Below are 27010 nucleotides of genomic sequence, written 5' to 3' on the forward strand. Positions count from 1 at the left end.
CACGAGATAGTCCCGATCTTCAAAACAGAATATGAAGTTTTGTTCAATATCACAAGTGATCGTGGTAACCAAACTAATGTTGATATCGTTTTCAAAAATTACATATCTTGTATTAAAATTTGTATATTTTTTTCAGGAAATGTAATCTAGAAGCCTACTGATTTAAGTGTGCATGTTCCTTCTTTGCAAGACCAAGTGATGAACATTCATAACATGATGACAGTGTCACTAGACAAACAAACAAATCTTGTGTAAAGATGTTTCTGTTTGCTCCAACGATCATGCCATGACTTTTTTCGTAATACATTGAATGAGAAATGGCATAACAGAACTGTCAACTGCAAATTGAGAAAAAAACAAAGTTGGAGCAGTCAACCTTTATGTTGATATAACTAGGAAAACAAATAGCAATTGCCTCTACTAGTGCACCATTTGTTTATCGACATATTACCGATGGACTCGGAATTAAAGTGAGGTAGACAAAAATGTTATATTCACTAATCAAGAAAAAAAGTAATTTCTTATTCCAAAATTTAGCAGTGGAATATTATGTATGTACCAAGTACACCATAAAAGTGTATGAAAGTACTTGATATATTTGACAAAGGCTGATAGCAGTAGAATGTTTGAATGTTTAAATCATTTCAACAAATAATAACCCTGTTTTCCCGTCATGCAAGAAAATGTGGTGCGTCTACCGTGCAATGTATTACAATAATGTTATAGCTGACTATGCGGTATGGGCTTTGCTTATTGTTGAAGGCCATATGGTGACTGAGAGTTGTTTATTTCTGTTTCCTTTGATCTCTTGTGAAGAGTTGTCTCATTCGCAATCACACCCCATCTTCTTTTTTAAAATTATTATAATATATTGATAATAAGTATGTCAAGTAATTTAATCAACAAACTAGCATTTTATGATATAATTACAGAAAATTCCTCCCCCATCCAAATAAAACAAGAATGAAATAAGACCAAAAAAAAGCAACCCACTTCGATTAAATAGATTTATAGAATGTTGCCTATGTTAGTCTTTCCACTTAAATCTCCAAAATAATAATACAGTCATATCTAGTAAAAGTTGTATTATTGTTTCACATCAAATAGTTTAGCCAATGTTATCCATATTCATTTATCTGCCTGATTTACTTGTTATCCTATTATAATCATTGCTGTATCAATGCAACTTTGTAGAACTTAAAATATTTCTTTAAATTGAAACTACAATCTTTTAATCTTACTATGTTGGATATAAGCCTAGTACATGTATAGTATTTGGATCGACAAATGTATGCATAATTTGACAGAGATCAGTGGCCAATAGCTCAATCAGTAGGTTACTCCTACACTAAAATTAATAATACAACAGTAAGCAGATAGCCAAATTCTAAATTATTCATGAGTACCAAACCATTTATGTATACTTATACAAAATAATGCTTACACAATTTTGATTTAATAGTTTTATTTTTTGTAAACTTCCATCAAGTCAAGTTATCGAAACATAAATTTTGATAGGAATCATCGTTAATATGTTTATGAAAATAATTGCGACACCTATGTAAAAATAAAAGGCAGCTAATTGAAACCTTGAAATTCAGTCATTCACTATAACGTAACCAGTTTCATACAACTTGCATGCAAAATGTATATTTGAGATGTCGAATCAGAGAAAATATGAAAAAGTCAACCGACCAAGATCATCGAAGGAGAAAATCTGGTATTAGTCCCCTACCAATGAAGTCGAAGGATACTTTAGGTTTGCACTCTGTCTGTCTGATTGTCTGGCTGGCTGGCATATCAGTTATCCACACTTTTTTCTTTATGCTTGATGATTTTGTTTTGATACCATGACAAGTTACAGATCAAGTTCGAATTTTGTTCTGGTCTGAAGATTTTTTGCAGAGTAATGGTCGTTTGACTTAGAAAAGTCCCTTAAATAATCGGTTTTCTGCACTTTTTTTTCGTCATTCTTGAAGATATTGATTTGAAAATTGGTATAAAGTTTTATCATGACAAGTTCGAATTTTGTTCTGGTCTGATGATTTTGTGCAGAGTTATGGTACTTGGACTTAAGGAATCAGTTTTCAACACTTTTTTTCGTCATGATTGAAGATATTGACTTTATATTTTTATATAGTTTACACCATGACAATTTATCGATTAAGTTAGAATTTTGTTCCAAAACAATGTATTTTTAACCTGTAGGGTACTATGTATTGCCATGCAATACTCACAGAATGCTTGTTTTTATCATTTTTAGTATTTAAACATGATATTTATATATAATTATCATAACTGATCATTTAATATAAAAATGATTGCATCAATAACATTTTTGTCCGGAGTTTTTTTTCTAAGATTTGAAAAAAAAAATTTTAAAAATTCAAAAATGACCTTTTTTCAATCAAAATTTTTAAAAACACTAAAAATATACCCTCTGAGATTTTTTTGTCAAGAATGCCTCGGGTGCAATATTTCTTAATGGTGATATTCGTTTATGCCACAAAATCTGGATTACAAATTTTTGGAGGCATAAAAATGGGTTATTTTGAGAATTTTTGCAAATATTGATTTTTGGAAAAACATCCAATTTAAAAATTCAAAATTTCTACTTTAGATGAAAGAACTTTCTAAACTTTCAAATATATTTTAAAACACTAATATATACTAGTTTGATAGCAAAAGAAAAACTGGGGATATATGTTTCCATTCTGTAACAAAAAAAGTGGTACAAACAGAAAAAAATGCACTTTTTACCGTGCATTTTTACGTTTTTTGAGCAAATTCAAAGTAACTTGTTTCCATGGCAACCAACACTTCAACGTTTGAAATTATTATTTTTTTTTGTTGTCAGTGCACCATGACAAACCCATGATATGAAAATAAAGAAAATCCAGGAGTATGCATTTCTCATTTTCTTTGAAATTCTTTGATTCTTACAGAGAATGACTCTTAAATGACATTGAATGACCAAACAAAATTAAAATATTTACCAACTTATCATTACAGCAGAAATGAGTTTGTTGACCTCACGTTCCCACAGAGTCCCAATAATATGTCATTTTATGTTACTTTAAAATTGAGAAAGGAAATGGGGAATGTGTCAAAGCGACAACAACCCGACCATAGAGCAGACAACAGCCGAAGACCACCAATGGATCTTTAATGTAGCAAAGCGAGAAACTCCCGCACCTGGAGGTGTCCTTCAATTGGTCCCTAAACAAATATGTATAAGAGTTCAGTGATAATGGACGTCATACTAAACTCCGATTTATACACAAGAAACTAAAATTTAAAATCATAAAAGACTAACAAAGGCCAGAGGCTCCTGGCTTGGGACAGGCGCAAAATTGCGGCGGGGTTAAACATGTTTTTTGAGATCTCAACTCTCCCACTATACCTCTAGCCAATGTAGAAAAACAAACGCACTAATACACACAGTAAAACTCAGTTTAAGAGAAGTCCGAGTCCGATGTCAGAATATGAAACAAAAGAAAATAAACAAAATGACAATAATACATAAATAACAACAGACTACTAGCAGTTACTGACATGCCAGCTCCAGACCTCAAGTAAACTGATTGAAAGATTATGTCTTCATCATATGAATATCAGGCACAATCCCTCCTGTTAGGGGTTTAGAAGTATACCATCATGAAATATATGAGAAGAACATAACCCGTGTCATGCCAACAACTGGTTTTAGAATAAATGTGTTTAATTCCGATGCAAAGACCCTATAAGTGAATCGATATTAAAGCCAAAATATGCAATCTTTAATGACCTGACAACAGTATTGTAACTATATCGCTTCTTAATACGTCTGTTTAAAGGTTTTTTTAGCTTTTGAGGTGAATACTGACATTTTTGTGCTTTGTAAAGAATATTACCATAAAAGATTGGATGTGAAATACCTGAACGTATAGGATGTCTGCATGTTGAGTTATATTTACGAATTATTACCTTATACCGATGATAAAATTAGTAAATGTTTTGACTAGTTTGTGGTATCGAAAACCCTGGTGTAATAATTTTTCAGTCATAAATTTCTCTCGCTAAAATCTAATACGTTGTTACATACACGAGCGAATCGTATAAGTTGAGATATATAAACACCATAAGATGGTGACAAGGGAACGTCACCATCTAAAAATGGATAATTAACGATAGGAAATGAAAAATCATCTCTTTTATCATAAATTTTAGTATTAAGCTTCCCGTTAATGATATAGATATCAAGATCGAGGAAAGGGCAGTGGTCATTGTTAGTATTAGCTTTAAAGTAAGTTCAACAGGATAAATTTCTTTAGTATACATACTGAAGAAGTCATTATTGAGAGCCAATATATCATCCAAATATCTAAAAGTATTGTTAATTTTTGTTATCAAATGTTTTTTCGATGGGTCTTTGCTAATTTAAGTCATAAATTGTAACTCATAACAATACAAAAACAGGTCCGCAATAAGTGGTGCACAGTTAGTCCCCATTGGAATTCCAATAACTTCACGATATACAGTTTTTATAGTGATAAACATTTTTAACACAATGTTGACTGCTGTATCCCTTTTTTGACATTTTTACCTTAATGTCTGTTTATTTTGTTCACACATTGTTGTAAAAAACTGGAATCTTATGCGACTGTCATACACGTGTTAGTTTAGACAGCATTAACACAATGTTTAATCCGCCTTTTTTTGCATAAGGAAATGTCTGTTCCAAGTAAAAAATATGACAGTTTTTTTCCCATTATTTTCATGTGTTTGATTTTTTTTATTTTTCAGTTGATGATTGATAAGGAAGTTTGGTATTTTTGTTTATGTACTTTTTATCTTTTACACGTCTAATATTTTTGTTTTGTATACAAATCAGGCCGTTAAATTTCTCGTTTGAATTGTTTAACATTAATGTTTACATTTCAAGGCCATTTATAGCTTACGATGCGGTATGGGTTTTGCTCATTGTTGAAGACCATATGTGGATATTCAGTTGCTAACTTCTACATCTTTTGGTCTCTGATAGAGATTTTTATCATTGGCAATAAAATCATATGTTCTTATTTTTATATATGTCTTATAGTTTTCCAGATACAAACCAACAACTGCTTAAAAATGGAAAACAACAGCGGGATAGTATTCTCAAATGATTGGTCAGCGTTTTTGTTAAATTTTCAGGATGGATACGTCCTGTCATGCTTGATCATCCTTGCCGTCTACTATTTCAACATAGATTCTATATTTTGTTTAAACAATACCATGAAAATGCGAAAACACTTAAACATTAACATATCAGAGACAATAACTCTAAAACAGGTGACATAAGTTACAAAAGATTTCGAGGTACATGAATATCAATTATATGGTCATTTTTATCAATTAACTATTTGAAAAAGTATGACGTATTCTTAATACTAAAGATTTTCTTATTCCAGCAATGACTAAGCCGTATTTGGCACAACTTTTGTGAAATTTTGATCATCGATGATTTTCGGCTTTGTACTTGATTGGCTTTCTTACTAGTTTGGTTTGAGCCTCACTGATGAGTCTTGTGTAGACGAGGCGCGCGTTTGGCGTATTATATTATAAGCATGGTACCTTTGATGACTATTAGCATGTCGACATGTACTATCGTGTTATTCATTTGTGTATTTTTCTGTCCTGAATGTTCTTGAATTTATTTGTACTGTAGTCGTGTCATGTAATGTTGTCATTTTATTGTTATATGTAACATTGCTATAAAAGCGCGAGGTTTGGCTAGGCACATAACCAGGTTCAACTCTACATTTTTTTCTTTTAATGTCCTGTACCAAGTCAGGAAATGGCAGTTGTTATCTTATAATTCGTGTTTGTGGGTTTTGCATTGTTTTTTGTTTTTTGTTGCACTTCAGTGTTTTTGTTGTTTTGTTGTTTTCCTCTTATAGTTGATGTGTTTCCCTCGATTTTAGTTTTGAACCCGGTTTTGTGATCTTTCAATCGATATATGACTCTCGAACAGCGGTATACTACTGTTGCATTTATTTAAACAAATCAGACATAAGATTTGCGTTTATCTAATTATTTTCAATAAACAAATGAAATTGAGATTGGAAATGGGAAATGTGTCAAAGACAATAATAACCTGCTTAGAGAACAGAAAACCGAAGGCCACCAATCTTAAGGATTTTTTAAAGAACATCTACAAATACGGTTCATTCAACTGTTTATTATAGAAGAATATAAATACTTAATATGTTCATACATTTCGTTATGGGTTTATCCCAAAAATAATATAACACTGAGTGCATAACAATTTAATGATATATTTCTTGTTGAACCATGACTGTCAATAAGAAACAGATATTAATGAGTTTACCTTTTCTAAATTGAGTTTTAACCGGAGCCTCTGTTCTCAATTTGATCTATGTGCATATTCAACAAAGGACACTTTCAACATTGTAGACAAGAATATAATTCATGACAAAAGTCTCTGTTTTGTTGAACTTGTAATGCTAATCATGTTCTATTTAGTTTCCCTCTATCTTCTTTAGTTTTTGCTCAAAACACAAAAGGTAAAATAAATGTTTATTTAAAACCAATCACTCTTAAATTGAAAACTGATAGTCTGATCCTTTTTGTGATTTAAAGATTCTATTCATCTTTTATGATTTTTTAAAGCAAAACACAAAAAAATGTGAAAATTGTCATAAAAGATCAGTTACTCCAATACGGAGTCGTAGACCAATTTACTCTATACAGTCTCAATTGTGGATCTTGTTTTGCTGATCATTTTTGCTTTTCTTATTTAAGTTACTATCTATCTGTTATATATTTTAAGATGTAGGGCAAAAACGCAAAAATACTGTAAAAATCGAGCAATACCTCTAGGAAGGAGTCGACTGACGAATTCAACAATATGACCTATATTTAGAACTTGTATTGCTGCTCACCTCTACATTTTAAAGTTTCTCTCTATATATTATTGTTTTGAAGATATGAAAAATTATAAAAAAAAATGGTAAAATTCTCATTTAAGGGCAATAACTCCTGTAAGAAGTCGTTTGATAGTTTTGACATATACGGACAATTTGCAGAGCTCAACACTTTGAGATTGTCAGATTTTCTCTGTCGGAAATGGTTTTCAAAGTAATAGTCGAAACTTGCATTTTACCTATGTTCTATTCTCAGCCATGTCGGTCCTCTTGGTTGGCATGCAGGATCATCGGACACATATTTTACACTAAATACCTCAATGATGATTGTGGCCAAGTTTGGTTAAACTTGGCCCTGTAATTTCAGAGAAGATTTTTGTAAAAATTAAAGACGACGGACGAAGACGACGATGGACAACGACGGACGCCAAGTGATGAGAAAAGCTAATTTGGCCATTCGGGCCAGGTTAGCGAAAAAAGACTCTTTGAGAAATAAATAAATTTGAAAACCAGAAATTTCAGTATGCGTATACAAACTGTTTTAACAATCTTTGTTGAATTAAAATGTACGCTGACATTTAGTTACAGAGGCAGTATTTCGACGTATTTTTTAAATAAGTGAAGTATAACAGCTTAATTTGGGATCTCATGCTAGATTTTGAGCATCGTTATGAGAAAATCTAATTATTCTACAGAATGGTATATTTAAAAAATGTTGATTTCAATGTCTCTGTCTTTTTAAAATATTGGTTCAAAGGAAAACATGTCCCGCTCATATTATCAATTGTCTATTATTACCTATGAGATAACTATTCAAAACTAGCATTCTGTGAGTATTGCATGGGAATACATACTACCCTACGGTTAAAAATGCATTGTAATAGAACGAACTTGACCTATACCTTGTCATGGTGTAAACTACATACAAATATCAAGTCAAAATCTTCAAGCATGACAAAAAAAAAACTGTTGAAAACTGAAAGGGAATTTCTATGTCCAAAGACCATAACTCTGCACAAAATCATCAGACCGGAAAAAAATTCCAACTTGATCTGTAACTTGTCATGATACAACTGTGTACTAAATATTAAAACAATATCTTCAAGAATGACAAACAAACCTACCACTAAATTCTTTAAACAATTTACCAAAGAAAAGGAAAAAAAATCCAAAATATCAAATCCTTTAGAAAATGAGTTTTTTCTCTTGAAACAGAAAACCTCTAGTTAATAAGTATTTCATCAAAAATTTAATTCTATGAAAAGGGCTTAAACTAATCAAAGAGAAGAGCTAAAATCGTGAAAATTGAACTTGACCTGTAACTTGTCATGATAAAACAATAAACCAAATATCGAATCAATATCTTTAAGCACGAAGAAAAAAGTCTAGAAAACTGATTTGCCGGACTGATGGATGGACAGACAGACACACAGAGAGAGAGAGAGAGAGAGAGAGACAGACAGACAGACAGACGGACGAAGCGCAAACCTAAAGTCCCTACGACTTCGTCAGTAGAAGACTAAATAGTCGAATGAAATGGACGTCAGGAATTGTAGGTAACCGTATCAATTGTCAACGCTCAGTGAATCATGTTATTATTTGCAACAGAGTTTGAAAGAAATGACTTCATAGTGTATAAGCGTACAACTTCTCAACTTTATGTGACGACAACTTCGTTATCAACCCTTACCAAAAAACCCTAGCATAAGAAAAGTACTAAAAAACTGTTAACTAATACAGGACAAACAGACCAGAAAAAAAAAACAACAAATGCTAATCTTACGTCTTGGACATAGTAATGAATAATATAATAATAAAACTGGTGAGTACGCCCTTCAGATTTTCTAGCCGAAACATTTGTACATAATATTTAAGTGAATTAAAAAAAAATCTTGAATACGAATTTTCCTTTTGCAGTTATGTTTAACATTTATAGTGAATGAATAAAATAAATTATTGAATTCAGTTAATGTGAAAATGATAATCTATAATAAGACGCATTTGTCTAAATACGATCTACTGATAGTTGTGTGAATATAGATCAACTACAAAAAATCAAAAGCAGAAGAAGAAAAAACAACAGAAAAAAAACAAACAAAAAAATTACACATTCCCAAATTCAAAATCAAAAGCTCAAACAAATCAAATAAATAGAAAACACCTGTCATATTGTTGACTTCGTACAATCATTTTCTAATGTAAAAATTGGGGATTAAACCTAGTCTTACTTGTATGACAGTATATATAAATCCAAGATGATACTTACAGTTTTAAAATATTGATTTTTTTTTGGCAGAAGCAGGAAATTGTATAACTATTATTATTCGTTTAAGTACAGATGTACGTGGAGCGTTATTTTTGTTGATGATTATATAAGCAAACAATGAGGCAACCATCGAAAAGAATAAAAAATGTCAATCATTATAAACAAAAATATTCTAAAAAAACCAATTTCGAATATAAAATGTAATAACAATGAAAACAAATTTGATGTGAATCATTACTTTTCGAAAGTCAAACTATTAGTAAGAAGTGTACAGTATGAATCATATCATTCCGTTAATAGTGTAAACAAATTGTATATAGTACATGAAGCTAATTAGTAGAAAAATCAAGAACAACATTTACGGAATATACATGACATAGTAACAATGTTGATACAATGTATTTAGTTAACATTATAATTGATAACATATCAAGAAATGTATGAAAATATTGTCACATGTACAATTAAGGTATCAATGGAAATGTCAGTAAAAGAACTCCATATTTCTATGAAGAATGACAAAGAATGTAACCTCTTTTAGAATAACAATGTCACGTTCTCTGCAGATAAGCAAAACTTAATTGCTCAGAGTGTATTTACAACAAGGAGAAAAGAGTGTATATATTCTGTAAAAATTGTAATGTTGTACAAATTATATTTTGCACACAATTGTTGTACATATTATCAATATTTTATGAATCCCTGAACACAAATGGATGATACAAGAAAACAGTCTTTAGCTTTGCATATTTTTGGTATAAGGAAAAACAATGAAAAAATAATTTAAACATTCAGGCGTCCTTATTTCCAGTTTTTAGGACCAGGAGAGTAGCACTTAATATTAGGTTCCAGTAAATAAATTTCAATTTAAGTCATTAAGCTGATGAATTTAGAAGATAAACGTTTATCACCTGGTGCGAAAACGTACGTGTCAAAAAAACGTATAACTTAATAAAAAACCCAATACAAATTATAAATTAAACAAACTTTCAGCTAACATAACAGTAAAGACTTTGTAGTGTATATTACTATATAGGGCGGAGTGGGAATAGATGTTTGTATATTAAAATTAAGGTTTGTGAAAAAAAAACCAGTTGTATTGAGATTTACAGAGCAAATGTTTGTCAAATATTTCTTTAATGGCAACCAAGAAGTCGTCACTTATTAAATACCGATACGTTTTATAAAATGCATTCACCATTCCGTCTACTCCGTGGGATTTATCTAATTTCAACATTTCAACATTTCAACGGCCTTAATTCTATAAAACGTTGTTTCCATTTTACACATTCGTTTTTTAATTTTCTTCACTTAGTTCATGACCTAGATTTTGTTATAGCTTTTCTGTAAAGAGTCTTACATTTCAAGTATTGTTTTTAGTTGAAATTTCTAATTTATAAAATGTTTACTTATATTTGATGATTTTTTTTTTCAAGACGTTTTACGATTCTCGTAGCCTGTGATTTACGGGCACAATCAAGTGGTGTCTGACCTTTCTTATCACACAAACTAACATCTGCATTCCATGCAAGTAATAGTTTTACAGTTTCATAGTAACCATGATATGTATCTCCGAGTTTATAATCATAAGGTTGTATACGCCTGATGTAGCAAGGTATATTTGGATCCCAAAATTTGCCTGTTGGTATACATGTGTCAGGTATATAATGTTCACAAGCAACATGTAAAGGTGACTTTCCATTTTGTTGTTCACACTGAGAGACATCAGCATTTTTCTGCAGTAACAGTTTTACTGTATCTTTACATCTAAATTTACATGCCACATATAATGGAGACTCTCCCACCTTGTTACTCTTGGAGACATCAGCATTATTCTTAAGTAACAGTTCTACCGTATCTTCATGCCCGCTTGCACAGGCAACATACAATGGAGAATTACCTATATAATCACACTGAGAGAGGTCAGCATTGTTCTGAAGTAACAGTTCAACTGTATCTGTATGTCCTCCTGTACATGCAATAAACAATGAAGACTCAACACGATTATTATACTGTTTGACGTCAGCATTATTCTGCAGTAACACATCTATTGTATCTGTATGTCCTCCTACAGAGGCCACATGCAGTGAAGACTCTTTGTTTATGTTACACTGCAAAACATCAGCTTTATTCTGAAGTAGCAGTTCTACTGTATCTTTATGTCCTTTTTCACAGGCTATAAACAGTAGAGACTTACCATTCTTATTACACTGATGGACATCATCATTAGTCTGCAGTAACAGTTCAACTATATCTTTATGTCCTCCTCTACAGGCCATATATAATAGAGACTCCCCATCCTCATTACACTGATTGACGTCAGCATTGTTTTGAAGAAACAGTTCTACTATATTTTTTTGTCCTCTATTACAAGAATATAACAATAGAGACTGATCCCACATATTACACTGATTGAGGTCAGCCTTGTTCTGAAGTAACAGTTCTACTATATCTTTATGTCCTCTATATAAAGGGTATAACAATGGAAACATACCCCGCACATTACACTGATTGACGTCAGCCTTGTTCTGAAGTAACAGTTCTAATATATCGTTATATCCTCCTTGACAGGCCAGATACAATGGAGACTCACCATCCTTATCACACTGATTGACGTCAGCCTTGTTCTGAAGTAACAGTTCTACTTTATCGTTATATCCTCCTTGACAGGCCAGATACAATGGAGACTCACCATCCTTATCACACTGATTGACTTTAGCATTGTTCTGAAGTAACAGTTCTACTATATCTTCATGTCGTCTTCCACAGGCTTTAAACAATGAAGACTGACCATACTTATTACACTGATTGACGTCAGCCTTGTTCTGAAGTAACACTTCTACTATATCTTTATTTCCTCCGGTACAGGCTTCAAACAATGAAGACTGACCCAACTCATCACTCGTATTGACGCCAGCTTTGTTCTGAAGTAACAGATCTACAATAGCTTGATATCCTCCTCCACAGGCTACACTCAATGAAGACTTACGATTCCTATTAAACTGATTGACGTCAGCCTTGTTCTGAAGTAACAGTTTTGCTATACCTTTATATCCTCCTGTACAGGCCACATACAATGGAGAATCACCATCCCAATCACACTGATTGACAACAGCATTGCTCTGCAGTAACAGTCCTACTATATCTTTATATCCTCCTTTGCATGCTACATGCAACGGAGACCCCCATAATACATCACTCTTATTCACGTAAAACTTTTTCTGGAGTAACAGTTCTACTATATCTGTATGTCCTTCTTCACAGGCAACATACAATGGAGACTCATCCAACCCATCACACTGAGAAACATCTGCCTTGTTCTGTAGTAACACTTCTACTATATCTTTATGTCCTCCAATACAGGCCCAATGTAATGGAGACATACCACGCTTATTACACTGATTGACATAAGCATTGTTCTAAAGTAAAAGTTCTACTGTATTTTTATGTCCTTCTATACAGGCAACATGCAATGGTGACTTTACATATTTGTTACATTGAGATACATCAGCATTGTTCTCTAACAAAAATTTAGCTACAGCTGAATGTCCTCTTTCAGATGCCTTATATAAAGGGGAGCTGTCTTCACAGTTTGTGTTATTCACATTACATTTAACATCAACAATCAGAAAGTGAACAATATCAAAGTAACCCCTAATTGCTGATTCTATTAAAGGTGTTGTATAATAAATGTTCGACCAATATTTTCGTTTATTATCATTACCATAGTCCATTGGGCAGCCTTGTATATCAAACTTCTTTAATACTGTTTTTCATCATCACTCCTTCTTAAATAGCTTACTAACTTATCTCTAAATGTCTTGTAAATTAACTGGTAATTATGGAATGCACTTGTAATGACATGCTCTTTTAGGTCACATTACAGTCGTTCAAAGTAATCTTCTTCTTGATATTTCAATAATATAATTGAATCAACACTTTGATGGTCTTTCGTAAGAGATTCGAAGATGAAATTATCCTGAATAAATTCAGGGGGGGGGGGCATATTTTATAAAACATTCTGTTAGGTTTTTTCCACAGATTACAGCTGCCATTTTATAGAGTTTGTCATGTATCAATCTATACATTATGCCTCTAAGTTTAATATAGGTGCCATTTAATGTTGAAAAACCAGATTTAAAGAATTTCTATGCTTCTCTTTGCTTAAATCTATGTCAAATTCTTTAACAATGTCCACAAGTTTGTCCTTCTTCCTTTCTGAAACTGATCCTAATTTCAGCCAATCTGTATTGAATCCATCATTAAATATGATACACAGAGTAAGAGCACAGAACTGTTCTTTATTTTCATTAATAATGTTGTTTATGTTCTTTCTAATACTAATTAAAGGAGCTGTAAACAGTTTCTTGACGTCCTCAGATGTTTTGTCTTTTGACAATTTACAAAGCAAGGGAAAGTAATCAACGTTCTCCGTGACTTGTTTTATATTGTCAATTATGTCTTCCGGAAGGTACTTGTGCAGCATATGCATTCTTTCAGCTTCCAGCAAACACAACTCGGGTGATAATAAATTACATTGTTTTTTTGTGAATAATGTAATACGTTGAAACTGTGCTTCTTTATATATATGGAGTCTACAAGACAGCAGTAATTTTGGACTTGATACCTTAGAAACCGTTTTATCATTTTTACTTGCAACATCTTTTTCTGCAACTTTAAGTATTTTCTCAATTTTTTCTGAATAATCTCTCCACGTCTGTAATGTCTGCATGTTGAGTGTTTCCTTTCCACAGATTTCATCAACAATAAACACTTGTTTTTTGTTTTCATTATAATAATTCATAATGTCTGTTGGTCCTGTTAATACTGGTATTATCTCATATTTCAAACTGTTACCTAAGTGTAAATCAGCATGATGTATGTTTGAAGATTTACCACAGCCCGAGCTTCCTTTCACAACAATACAGTTATGGAATGGTAGAGATTCCAGTATGTGACGTGTTGCTCTGGTTACGAAAAAGGTAGTTTGGTCTTGCTCCCATTCTCCTATTTCTTTGTCCATGGTGAGCTGCAAAGAAAAGAAATTGTACAAGCTGATGTCTGATTTGTAAATTTAATTTTGACCATGAACTGAAGAACAAAATTATACAATCTAAAATGCCTCGTTCTCTAAACTGATTAAAACTGAAAGTCTTCAATGTCAAGGTCAGAGCATCGGTAAATCATTGCTTAGTATTTTCTGATACAATTTTCTTTGAAAACAAAATAAATATTTTTTGGAATAGAGTTAAAATAAGTTATTTCAGCACAGCTCATTTGTTTAACAACCAATAGTATGTTGATGTCAGTTGGTGGAGCTTAGCCCAATTGTCTGCATCCTCAATGTGATTTATATAAGGAACTGTTAGAGTACAATCCAAAGTCATATATAATTGTTTAAGTCAGTTTAGAATAAACATTTATTAAAATCTTTTTAACTTAAAGTGGATAAATGAACCAATAATTGTCAACCCTGTCATCATACAGACATGGTATCCAAACAATATATTTACATCATCCCGTTTTGGGCAATATGACTATTTATTTTCAGCTTTTACTACGCCTGGATATTCATTTAAAAATCTCCATGCCCCTTCCCTAGTCCAAATATTAAATGATCGTCCCTGATTAACATGTTACTAAAACAAACCAACTAAGTAACAGATCAATATAATATGAATTCAAACGATCAAATAAAACAACGCCAAGCTCTCATGAAACCTGCTGAATATTCTAGGAGACTCTCCCGATTGTCTTTTTGTTATTTGTGTTGATGGATTGCTGACCAATTGGTGTATAAACAACATGTTTTGGGTTCATACTTAAGGTGACTTGATAGAACCTTTTGCTTGATTGACTTTTGATAAACGCCACATCACCAAACGATGCAATACCCTTTCAAGCTATAGATACATTTCAAACTTGTTATAATAAAGAAACTGACCTTATCACATAAACATTGATAAAAGAACAATGATAAAAGAACAGCGTTCCAATGTCCCCCGCATTGCACATATGCTATCTATCCAATGTTCAAGGAAGATAATGATAAAAGCTTTTTTTTTTTTTGTTCTTTCAAACTTTTTATTTATATCTTAAGAAAATTGAAAGCTTCAGAGAAATGCCAATGTGATTTCCATCGTAACTTATATTTCTAAGAGGCATAACTCGTATATAATAGAATACATAAGAGCAATAGCATTGCATTTTTTTAATATAATTAAAATGTTCAGGGTGCACAACTATTCTAAAAATAATTGATCCTCACTGATTTTTGAAACCTTTGAGTACACTAATGATCTAAATCTATAATGTAATTTGATAAAAAATCTAGCAAGAATTGTACACATTAGAGTGCTCATCAGGCAATTTTCCATAAAAATAATATTTCCAATGCGCATAACTGTTTTTTTAAAGTTATTGGTCGTTACTGATTTTCAAATTCATCCAAGACGATAATATAAACCTATGATTTATGTTTTATAAAATTATGTCAAGAATTGTACATGAGAGAGTGCTAACAATGCAATCCACCATATAATTTTATTTCCAAGGGGCATAATTCTTAATTCATAATTCATAATTGATTGGCACTTATTTTCAAACTCATCCAAAATGTCCTGTACCAAGTCAGGAATATGGCAGTTATTATCTAAAAATTTGTTTCTATGTATGTTGCATTGTCGTTTGTTTTTTGTTGCACTTCAGTGTTATGTTGTTTGGTTGTTTTCCTCTTATAGTTGATGTGTTCCCTCTGTTTCAGTTTGTACACCAGATTTGTTTTCTCTCAATCGATTGATGACTTTTGAACAGTGGAATACTACTGTTGCCTTTATTTATCTAAACTTATAATATAAGTTTCATAAAAATCTTCCTAAAATTGTACAAATGAGAGCGCTTAAGATGCAATTTTCAATATAAGTAATGTTTTCAAGCGGCATAACTCTATCAAAAATAATTGATCGGCACTGACTTTCGAACTCGTCCAAGACACCTCAAAAATCAAAAATTTCCGAGGTTTCTTTGGACATGAATAAATATAATTATTCAATTAAAAAGAACCATACAAATGAGGTCAAGGTCAGACGACATTAGCTAGACAGACATGTAAACCTTACAATCATTCCATACACCAAATATAGTTGAAAAACTGCTTACAGTACTTGAAAAATAGACCAAAACACCAAAAGTTAAAAATGACCAATGCACCATAAGAACGAGGTCAAGGTCAGATGAAACCTGTCAGTCTGATATGTACCCCTTACAATCATTCCTTACACCACAAATAGTTGACCTGCTGATTGTAATCAGACAAACGGACCTAATCATATAACTTTAACCTTGATAGATGATCCATGAATCAAGGTCAAGGTCAAGTTAACCCTGTCTGACGGATATGTAGACGGTGCAACCAACCCATATACAAAACATAGTTATCCTGTTACTCGTTATAAGTGAGAAATTCACATTACAATTAAAATGTAATATGTTTTCAAGCAGTCACTGAACCAAGAAAATGAGGTAAAGACAATGGGCATATGACAGACGGAAACTTCGTAACATAAGGTATTTGCATCCACAGTATGAAGCATCAAGGTCTTTCACCTTCTGATATATAAAGCTGTATTCAAATAGATTACGCCGACGCTGCCGGATAGTAATACCTATGTCGTGCATACTGCGACTTTCGTCTCAGGCGAGACAAAATTGATTATAATATTTTCTTTTTCAAAATCAGGCATGGGGCGAATTGCATTGCAATGTAATGCATTATATTACAATTACTTTGACAAAACCATGCATTAAATTACAATTACAATTACATGCTTTTATCAAAGTAATGCATCAAATTACAATTACTTTGGCAAAGTAATGCATTGAATAACACATTACATTTTGTAAATGTGTTTATTAAGCGAAAAGAAAAATTAAACATTTTGAAAAACAACATGAAGTCACAAAAGATTCTAGCATATTCATCAACTGTATTGAATTTAGCCAGACATGTAAGAAGTCTATTCAATATGAATATTTCATTTTAACATCATAATGGTTTTGAAAGATTAAATGCACATTAAGGGTTTCGAAAGGTTTCCTCCTTCATGCACATCCTATCAGGCCTGAACTTTCAAATGATATTTCTGACTATCCAACTGTTTCATAAAACCTATCAAAGTTGATAGATCTTTGGTTTTAATGTTTCAAAATAAACATCTGTCATTTTCACTAAAAAGAAATTACAGAGATGAAGTTTGATACTTATTTTAACTTGATGTTAACTATACTTTTTTAAATATACAAAAAAGTCATTCAATGTTTTTTTTTATTGACCCCCCCCCCCCACCCCACCCCCCCCCCCCCAAAAAAAACAAAAAAATGTTTACCCCCTTTCTTGCTTTTGTGCAATACAATATGCTGTCGCGTATTACCCCCCCCCCCCCCCCCCACACCCTTTTTTTACCAAAAAAAAATGATATTTGAAGAAATTTTCTTTTTAATTTCTGAAATCCGAAATGAGAAAAAAATGTCCTCCCCCACAATTTCATAATTACCCCCCCCCCCCCCTTTTCTATTTTTCCAAAAAAAAAAATTCTTTCCCTTAAGATATTGTCATAATCTCAATTCAAATTTTTAATGGAGCTTGCAACTATAATTACCCATTTAAATACACCATAGTCTTAAAATAGAAAATGACATACATAATCATTGCTAAAATTAATATTAATCAATAGTAACCTATAGAAATAAATTGACAGCTAATTATCTCAAGACAAAACAACATTTCTTTATATATAATTTACAAGTAGTGTAAGGGTGGTAAATCCAAACATACATTTCATTGTACTTTAAATGTATTTGGATTACCTCTCTTACACTGCTTTTAAATTTTCTTAATTGTTAAATATCCAGGAAACCCTAGTCCCCCCTTTTTGCCCCTAATTCCTAAATAGTTTAAGTCATAACCCCCCAAAGTCAATCCTAACCATCCCTTTGTGATATAGAAACTTGTGGTATATTTCAGAGAGATTCATACTCTTAAACACAAGTTATTGTCAGGAAACTTCAAAAATGCTTATTTGGCCCCTAATTCCTAAACCTTTTGGACCATAACCCCACAAAAAAATCCGGACCTTCCTTTTGTGGTTATAAACCTTGTGTTTAAATTTCATAGATTTCTATTTACTTATACTAAAGTTATTGTCCGGAAACCAACTGTCTTCGGATGACGACGACGACGACGATATGATACCAATATACGACCGCAAAAAATTTTTGCGGTCGTATAAAAATTACGCATTCCACACGCATTAACAGACTTTTGATTAGATCTACTTGACTAATGTATATATTTCTATGTCTGGTATCAATATATTATGGCCCAGCTTAACTTTGTTAAATTTATATATTTTATAATGAGAAACACTGAATTTACTAAAAATGATACAGAATAGGTTTTTAATTGAATTTTGATTGATATATTTTACTTTCTTTTCCTTTTCGACATAAAAAAAAAATCTTTTTAGTCCTAGAATGGCTGGATATTTAGTTGGTAACCTAAAAAAGAACCTAAAACTAAACAACGTTGAATTTGAACTGTTACGTTAATTGTATACTCAGATATGAATTGAACAATACATAAAAGAAAATAATTAAGTTACATATGGCCCTTTATACTATAGTAAAAACCAATCATTGTAGCAGCGCTAGCAAACAAGCACTTCTTTTTCAAATCTCACCACTTCTCCCTATCAGTTTCAAAAAGAGAAGTCACTTCTCCCTATGATTCTGAAGTAGTGTGAGCCCTGTAAAATAGTACATTTAGCATGCAATACATTATATCAGTAGGTACCATTTGTTGCCCAAGTAAGTAGTTCTCCCAAGATCCTGTTCTCATCTCTGTTACTTAGTCCAATGTCCTTAACAAGTTGTCCCATTAAATTGAACGAATCTGTATATTTTCCTGTGGTCCATTCTATGAAGTCGCAATGTGCCCAGGGATTACGTATGTCTGATCGTATCTATACAATTAATAAAATAGGATAAATATTTAGTCAATTTCATAAAAGATGACAGAAAAATACCTCTTTTTTTTAAAGCTAAAGGAGAAGGTAAGATTTTGAACCTAACTGACCTAAAATCATATATCTTTCAAAGTTGTTCAATTTGCAGAGTTAAAAAAAGAGGCAGGAGATAAAAAAAAAGAGATCTAAACTTGTAAGGTCAAAGAAAAATGACAACGGCATGGCAACATACAAAAACACAACGACAATACAAACAAGTTCATAAAAGACGCATTAAAAATACACGTGCAATAATGCATATCATGCATATATCAAACTATCTTTAAAATGTATACCTTTTCAGCATCGGTCTGTACACTTGAAGGAAATGAAATGATGTTGATGACCATTCCAAGCAGCGCAGATGAGTCACATGACCCATCAATAGCAGTGTATTGAGCCATATTAGGCTGTAGGAACAGCTTTGACAAATCCACATGGCTTGTTACTTTGTAATCATAATTCTTCTTCTTTTCGTTCAAGTTGTTGTTTATTGATTTAAAGTTATGATCGTATGTCTTTTTTCTGTATGGCTCTATACATTGATGATATCCTTGAGTATTGATGGAGTTACTGGATACAAGTGAATTATACAAGTTGATAATAATAGGATCAACATATTTTCTCAGTAGAGGAGAAATAATTGAATGTAGACATATTCCAACAATCAGCCATCTTTTCTTCTCCTCGTCTAAATCTCCTGGTGGACGTAGAAGAAAATCAATGTGAGAGAATTTGAGTACATAAAAAGGAGAAGATGGAATTAAATATATTCTCTGGTCTTCCTTTTCAAACAATTTTTTTTCTGTTTTTGATTTCGTTAGGATTTGTTAAGAATGGAAATGACATCATATAACAACCATGGTAGACTAACCTTATATCTAATCAAGGTAAAGCATGTTATTGCATATCAATAATTAATTTTTTTTTATTTATTGTTACATCAGAAGTTTACAATATTTTGTGACACAAGTTCTTTTTAAAATTTTTTGCAGTTTAAACTGTTGATTCTCTTTCAAATTCTCCACCTCTGTTGTCTAGTGGTAGTTTTAAGGGGCCATTATACATCATCTGTTTTTTTTTTTAATGTATACAAATTCTATGATATTTTTATTGTCTTTATGTATACTAAACTATAGAAAGATATAACAGTTCATAGTTTGCCAATCATGCATAGTACACCTATGTTATTACAGAAAAATATATTCCTGTAATAACTAAAAGGTGTTATTACAGCTTCTCTCCATACTTTAAAGCCTTTGCTCAGACATACATCATACTTAATCACAATGTATTTTAATTCATTGTAAGAAATAATTATCAGAGCATGTAATGAGGTTCTGTGCAAGCTTCCCAGTAATTCCCAAGTGTCTCATATAATAAGTTTTATGCCTTTAATAGACTTCTTCTCAAGTCAATGTCCAAAAACCAGAACATTCTTTTTTTTTGCACCTTTTCGGCCCCTAATTATTAAACGGTTTAGACCTGTCACCATGACCCCCAAAATAATCCCAACTTTTCTTTTGAAGTATGGAACCTTGTGGTAAAATATCAAAGAGATCCATACTCTTATACACAAATTATTGTCATGAAACATGAAAAATGTTTTTTACCCCTTTTTAGCCCCTAATTATTACACAGCTACAACAATAACCCCCAAAATAAATACCAACCTTCCTATTGAGGTGTGGAACTATGTGCTAAAATTGAATAGAGATCTATACACTTGCCTCAAGTAAGTGTCTGTGAACCAGACAAATAATTATCTATGTTAGACCCTTTTTGGCCCTTTTAATTAAAATTCCTAAACAGCTACTATAATGAACCCAAAATTTTCGAGTGACTACCCCAAAACTCAATTCCAGCCTGCCCTTTATGGTATGTTATCTTGCAGAAAAATTTCAGAGATATCCATACACTTAAACACAAGTAATGGTCTGGAAGCTAGAAAAATGCTTGTTTTTGGCCCCTTAATTCCTGAACGTTTAGGACAATCACCCCCAAACTCAATCCCAGCCTTCCTTTTGTGATATGAAACCTTGTGGTACAATTTCAGAGAGATCCATACACTTACACACAAGTTATTGTTCGGAAACAACAAAAATATAAAAAAAAGAAGATGTGGTATGATTGACAATGAGACACTTCAAAGAGACCAAAATGACACAGAAATTAACAACTATAGGTCACCGTACGGCCTTCAACAATGAGCAAAGCCCATACCGCATAGTCAGCTATAAAAGGCCCCGAAATGACAATGTAAAACAATTCAAACGAGAAAACTAACTGCCTAATTTATGTACAAACAATTATCGAAAAACAAATATGTAACACATAAACAAACGACCACCACTGAATTACAGGCTCCTGACTTGGGACAGGCACATACATAGAGAGTGTGGCGGGGTTAAACATGTTAGCGGGATCCCAACCCTCCCCTAACCTGGGACCGTGGTGTAACAGTACAAAATAAGAACGAACTATAAAAATCAGTTGAAAAAGGCTTAACTGATCGAATGAATAGAAATACAAATACTACAAATACAAGTGGACGTGGCCGGGTACATGTACATTCCGACAACAAAAAGACACTCAGTAAAAATCTGAGAGTACTTGTAGTTACTGCCAGCTCAGGGGTTAAGACATTTTGTTATAGCTCACTAGCCCAGGGCTAATTGGTAGCAGGATTTAACTAGCACTGTTGGAAGAACTACGAGCCCAACAAAACTGACCTGCTAGCCCGAGTATGCCTTACAAATTCAGAGTTTGCTGCAAAATACAATGAATTCTATAAACTTAACAATTTTTATCCGTTGTATAGTAGATTGTTGCAAATTGGATACCGAAAACTTATGTCAGCAAAAAAATATCCCATTAGCAGATATATTCAATTAATCGATAATTGAATATTCATTGATGATTTTACCAAATCCCGATATGGTACAACTCTTGACCACTGCTATGCATGGGTATATAAAAGGATTGGAGTAATTTTTATCAGATACATCATCACGTTTGTGTAAAAGAATTATCAGCTGGTTATATGAAACGCTCATATTTGTTTTTAGTTTTAAAATTCTATTTATTAAAATAAATCAAATGACATCAAATATTTATGTGAATAAATATCACCATCCATAGTTTGTGTCTTTTATAATTGTTTAATAAACGAAGTACAGTAATATCCACATTTAAATTCATTACAGGTAAGCTAATTGTGGACTATAAATAGGCTACAAACTGAGCACAGTCTCTAAACTGAAATTGTATTTGTTATAAATTTTATTTCTTTAAACTCGAATTCATTTGAATATCAATGAAGATAATCATGATTGATGAAATACTATTGCATCACGTTTAAGTTTTCTGAAGACTGTTTATGTTTAGGTCATGGTTCTGGAGGCTTCTTCACAGTCTGTAAAGAAAAACAAAAAACAAAGGTTTACCCACAGATCCTAAAAACTACAGAGGAATTACAGTTCTTCCTGTTATTGGCAAAATCCTAGAAATACTCCTTAAGGAACACCTATGGCAAATTATTGCAACCATCCAAAACCAATATCAGAGAGGATTTACGTCTAAAATATCACCATTATTTTGCGCTCTTCTGCTTAATGAAGTGATTATCGATGCAGTATACAGGAAACCACCTTTATATGTAGCTCTGCTTGATGCAAAATCAGCTTTTGACGTCGTAAACCACAGTAGTTTATATACCTAGCAGGGATCTCTGGCTCATTATGGCTACTTTTGCATGATCTAAGTGTTTGGTGCACAAACATCAGTTCGATGGGAAAATCTGGTCTCTGAACCCTTCGATATTAAGCAAGGGGTTAGGCAGGGCGGAATACTGAGCACAGAATTATACAAACTATATACAATGTATACATGACATTCTTAAACAAGTAGAGGACAGTACACTGGGATCCTATATTGGACACATTCACTGTCCTATACCAACTTGCGCAGATGATGTCACTCTAGTCGTAAGTGAGCCTTCCAATATGCAAACCCTTTTAACAACCGTGGAGAAATACAGTCAACAGGAGACATATTCATTACAGCCTATAAAATGTCAAATTATTAAAACTGGGAAACCAAAATTACTGATAATCCTTTCCGACAGTGAGTGTGGCATTATCCCACTACGAGACTTGTGTGTGCTCATTCCGACAGTGAGTGTGGCATTATATTTATCCCGCTACGAGACTGTATGTGCTCATTTCGACAGGGAGCTCGAGTTCGGCATTATTCCACTACGAGACTGTATGCGCTTATTACGACAGCAAATGTAGCATTATCCCATTACGAGACTGTATGTGCTCTTTCCGACAGTGAGTGTGGCATTATCCCACTACGAGACTGTGTGTGCTCATTCCGACAGTGAGTGTGGCATTATAATTATCCCACTACGAGACTGTGTGTGCTCATTCTGACAGTGAGTGTGTATTATAGTTATCCCACTACGAGACTGTATGTGCTCATTCCGACAGTGAGTGTGGTAATATAATTTTCCAACTACGAAACTGTATGGGCTCATTCCGACAGTGAGTGTGGTATTATAATTATCCCACTACGAGACTGTGGGTGATCATTCCGACAGTGAGTGTGGTATTATAATTATTCCACTACGGGACTGTGTGTGCTCATTCCGACAGTGATTGTGGTATTATAATTATCCCAGTACGAGACTGTATGCGCTCATTCCGACAGGACATGTGTGCGCATTTCTACATTGTATACAGTCCTTTTGTGGGGGGTTGGGGAATTAACTTGACACTTGACACAATTTGAAATTATAATACTATCAATATTCAAAACTATGCATTGTGTTAGATGGAAGGCGTTTAAAAATACACTTGTGAAATTTATATTTTTTATCTGAATAGTAATATAATATGAGACAGGTGTTACCTGTGAAAGGGGACGAAGTCAGAAAACCTATAGAATACTTTACACGATATCCCGTTAACAGCAAACATATATATATATATATATATATATATATATATATATATATATAAACATGTATTGCAATTCCCAGCATCATTTCTGGTGAGAAAGTAACTGAATTTAATTAAAAATATGATTTATACATAAAAACAGAAACATATAATACTTATTATTTGAAGTATCATACGTCTTAGCAAGGATTTAGCTTGGTAGCTACGGCATCCGGGCACCACTGTAGGTGAAGCTTTTCCTTGTATACGCTGATCACTCTATAGCACATGGTGTGAAAAAGACCACAAAAAAAACTTTGTAAAACGTCTACTTAAACTATTTTCACTTTATTAATAATTGTTATAATGCATACATAAATTGATATCTTTATCGAAAATTTAGATAATCTGATGATTTTGGTGAAATTGAAATTCTATTTAAATGTTAAAATTAAAATAAATGCCTTTTATGTATGCACAAGTATATGTCATCATACATTTGTTAATACCTAAGTCCTTTCAAATTCTTTGGAAGTCTCGGTAAAAGCTAGCTATTTAAAAAATTACAAAGTATATGATGCATTTACAATGAACCTTTAAAAAGATATAATACATTTTCAATTATAGAGGTATTATATTTTGACCGGTAGATTGAATTAATACAGAAATTGTAAACACAAAAAAAAGAACAAAAAGAAAACTCGGAAAGGGTTACACGTAGGTCTTGTTATGTCAGACTGATGATTACTGACTAAACCATGTACCTGCACACATTCATAATCACTGGAAAAGAACTGCATGTATAACACAGGACAAAAGAAGAATACCTGTTTTACGACATGATTCTAGCTCCTCTGCAGATTATCGTGTATCAGTTCCTTATGTACAACAATTATGAGTTTATACTATGTGCACAAACACTTGCAAAGTTAGCCAGTAGGGTAAATTTCCATACTGCATGGTTACATCTGAGATTCTTATAAACACTGATATAGTAATCTCAGGTAACATGGAACATGTGGAAGGTGATATGCGGTACTATATAATCTGGATGCCGGACATGTTTGCAGACACTCTACCAACAATACAATAGACAATAACATTATTCAGGCTTAAGGGCTGTAACTAGTTGAAACTTGAACAGTTCTGTGCTTTTAATAGTCTGCATGTGACACACTCTGCTCTGGCAGTCATTTTTTTTGTTTGTTCTTCAATGAATAGAATATACAAATAAGAAGATGTGGTATGCCAATGAGACAACTATCTACCAGAGACCAAATGACGTAAACATTAACAACTATAGGTCACCATACGCCTTCAACAATGAGAAAATCCAATACCGCATAGTAAGCTATAATGCGCATAGAAATGACAAATGTAAAACAATTCAATCGAGAAAAACCAAAGGCCTAATTTATGTACAAAACAATAAACGAAAAACAAACATGATATACAAAAACAAACAACAACCACAGAAAATTTCATGAAGAGTTCAAGTAAGAATTCCACTTTGTTGATTTCTACCAAGTACTAGTACTCGATACAACTATTCAATGTCACGAATAGCAGATAACAGTAATCTTCTTAAAACGTACAGAAAAAAGTTAAATCACCTGACGACTGCTAAAAAAAATCCCAAACAAACAAACAAACAAACATTGCGGGGCTTTTATAGCCGAAAATACGGTATGGGTTTTTCTCATTGTTAAAGGCCGTACGGTTGTTTATAATTGTTTACATCCACTTTATTTGAACTTTGTTGGATAGTTGTCTCATTGGCAATCATACCACATCTCCTTATTTTTATAAATATCTGAGAAACATCCCACTCTAAAACAGTATAGAAATTGGCACAATTGGCATAAGTGTTTCAGCTTCTATGTACATAGAGCAGAAACATTCTGACAGTGGTCATGAAAGTGTCTTATTTTCTTGCTCCAAACGACAAGCTCTGATCGAAGGTTGTATAATTCTTTATACATCATATCTCCTTCGGATGCATGCCCATTGAGAAATGTGTTTACAAGTGGCTGCAGTCAATTTAGCAGGGGATAACATAAAACCATTCGTTTAAATGTATGTGACAAGGGAAACGTTGCTAGACATGATATATGTTTTTTGTTCTTTTGCTTCTTCACAACTGAAATGATATTTCACTAAGGCCAGTAAGGGAGTAACACAATAGTTATTTTCAAAAATGGGGGTACTTTAACATAAAATTTGTAACAATAACATTGCTTATCAGTTTATTTTGATAAACAAATTGACATGCAAAAAAAATGTCTAAAATGACTTACAGAGAGATGATCAATGATGCATGGCCTGTTTCAGGAACTAATTGAATCATATGTAACTCAGATATTTATTATATATAACATCCATTTACTTTTTACATGAAAACACCAACATTATAACTTCCCTCCCATTTCAAATTTAAAGAAGCAGGAAGTCTGTTTTAGTGCATGGAGCATGCTCAGTATTGAAAATAAGCTACAGGTACAGGTAATGGTACAGGCATGCTTTAAAGTTTGCGGCGAAGTTCCAGCAAACTTGGGACCTGCTGTAAAGTCTGTTTACAAAGTTCCTTCAATTTTAAGAAAGCTAAAGAGCTTGCGGCAAACTTTACATGTGTTTGCAAAAAGGTCGCTGCTAGCGGCGAACACTGGTGAACAATTTTTAGATCTTCTGGCGAACTAAACAGATTGCCGCAAGTTTGCTGCAGCAAACTTTCTCTTTTCATAAGGGTATAAGGGGCGGACCTGTATCATAACCGACAACTGAGGCGATCTTAACGTGGTTCTACTTACTAAATGGAACCACAGACTTAATGAG

The 27010-nt window shown here is 32.7% G+C and overlaps 2 protein-coding genes across 2 annotated transcripts in view; both read right to left on the reverse strand.

The window, feature by feature from the left end:
* The window catches only part of LOC127718542 (uncharacterized), a 191426-nt gene that overhangs the window by 67958 nt on the left and 96458 nt on the right, over window positions 1-27010 (reverse strand). The window lies entirely within an intron of this gene.
* On the reverse strand, window positions 10508-12557 carry LOC127719176 (ankyrin repeat domain-containing protein 50-like). Its single transcript, XM_052225198.1, has 2 exons — window positions 11075-12557; window positions 10508-10518 (listed from the first exon to the last, which is right to left on the reverse strand). Exons 1-2 carry the CDS (start codon window positions 12555-12557, stop codon window positions 10508-10510), a joined length of 1494 nt encoding a protein of 497 aa, XP_052081158.1.

This window comes from Mytilus californianus, unplaced genomic scaffold (genome assembly GCF_021869535.1).
Source record: "Mytilus californianus isolate M0D057914Y unplaced genomic scaffold, xbMytCali1.0.p SCAF_10, whole genome shotgun sequence".
NCBI lineage: Eukaryota > Metazoa > Mollusca > Bivalvia > Mytilida > Mytilidae > Mytilus > Mytilus californianus.

Bases quoted from the DNA above. Each gene is read 5' to 3' on its own strand.
- LOC127719176 (XM_052225198.1), bottom strand. From the start codon at position 12,557: ATGTCTCCATTACATTGGGCCTGTATTGGAGGACATAAAGATATAGTA.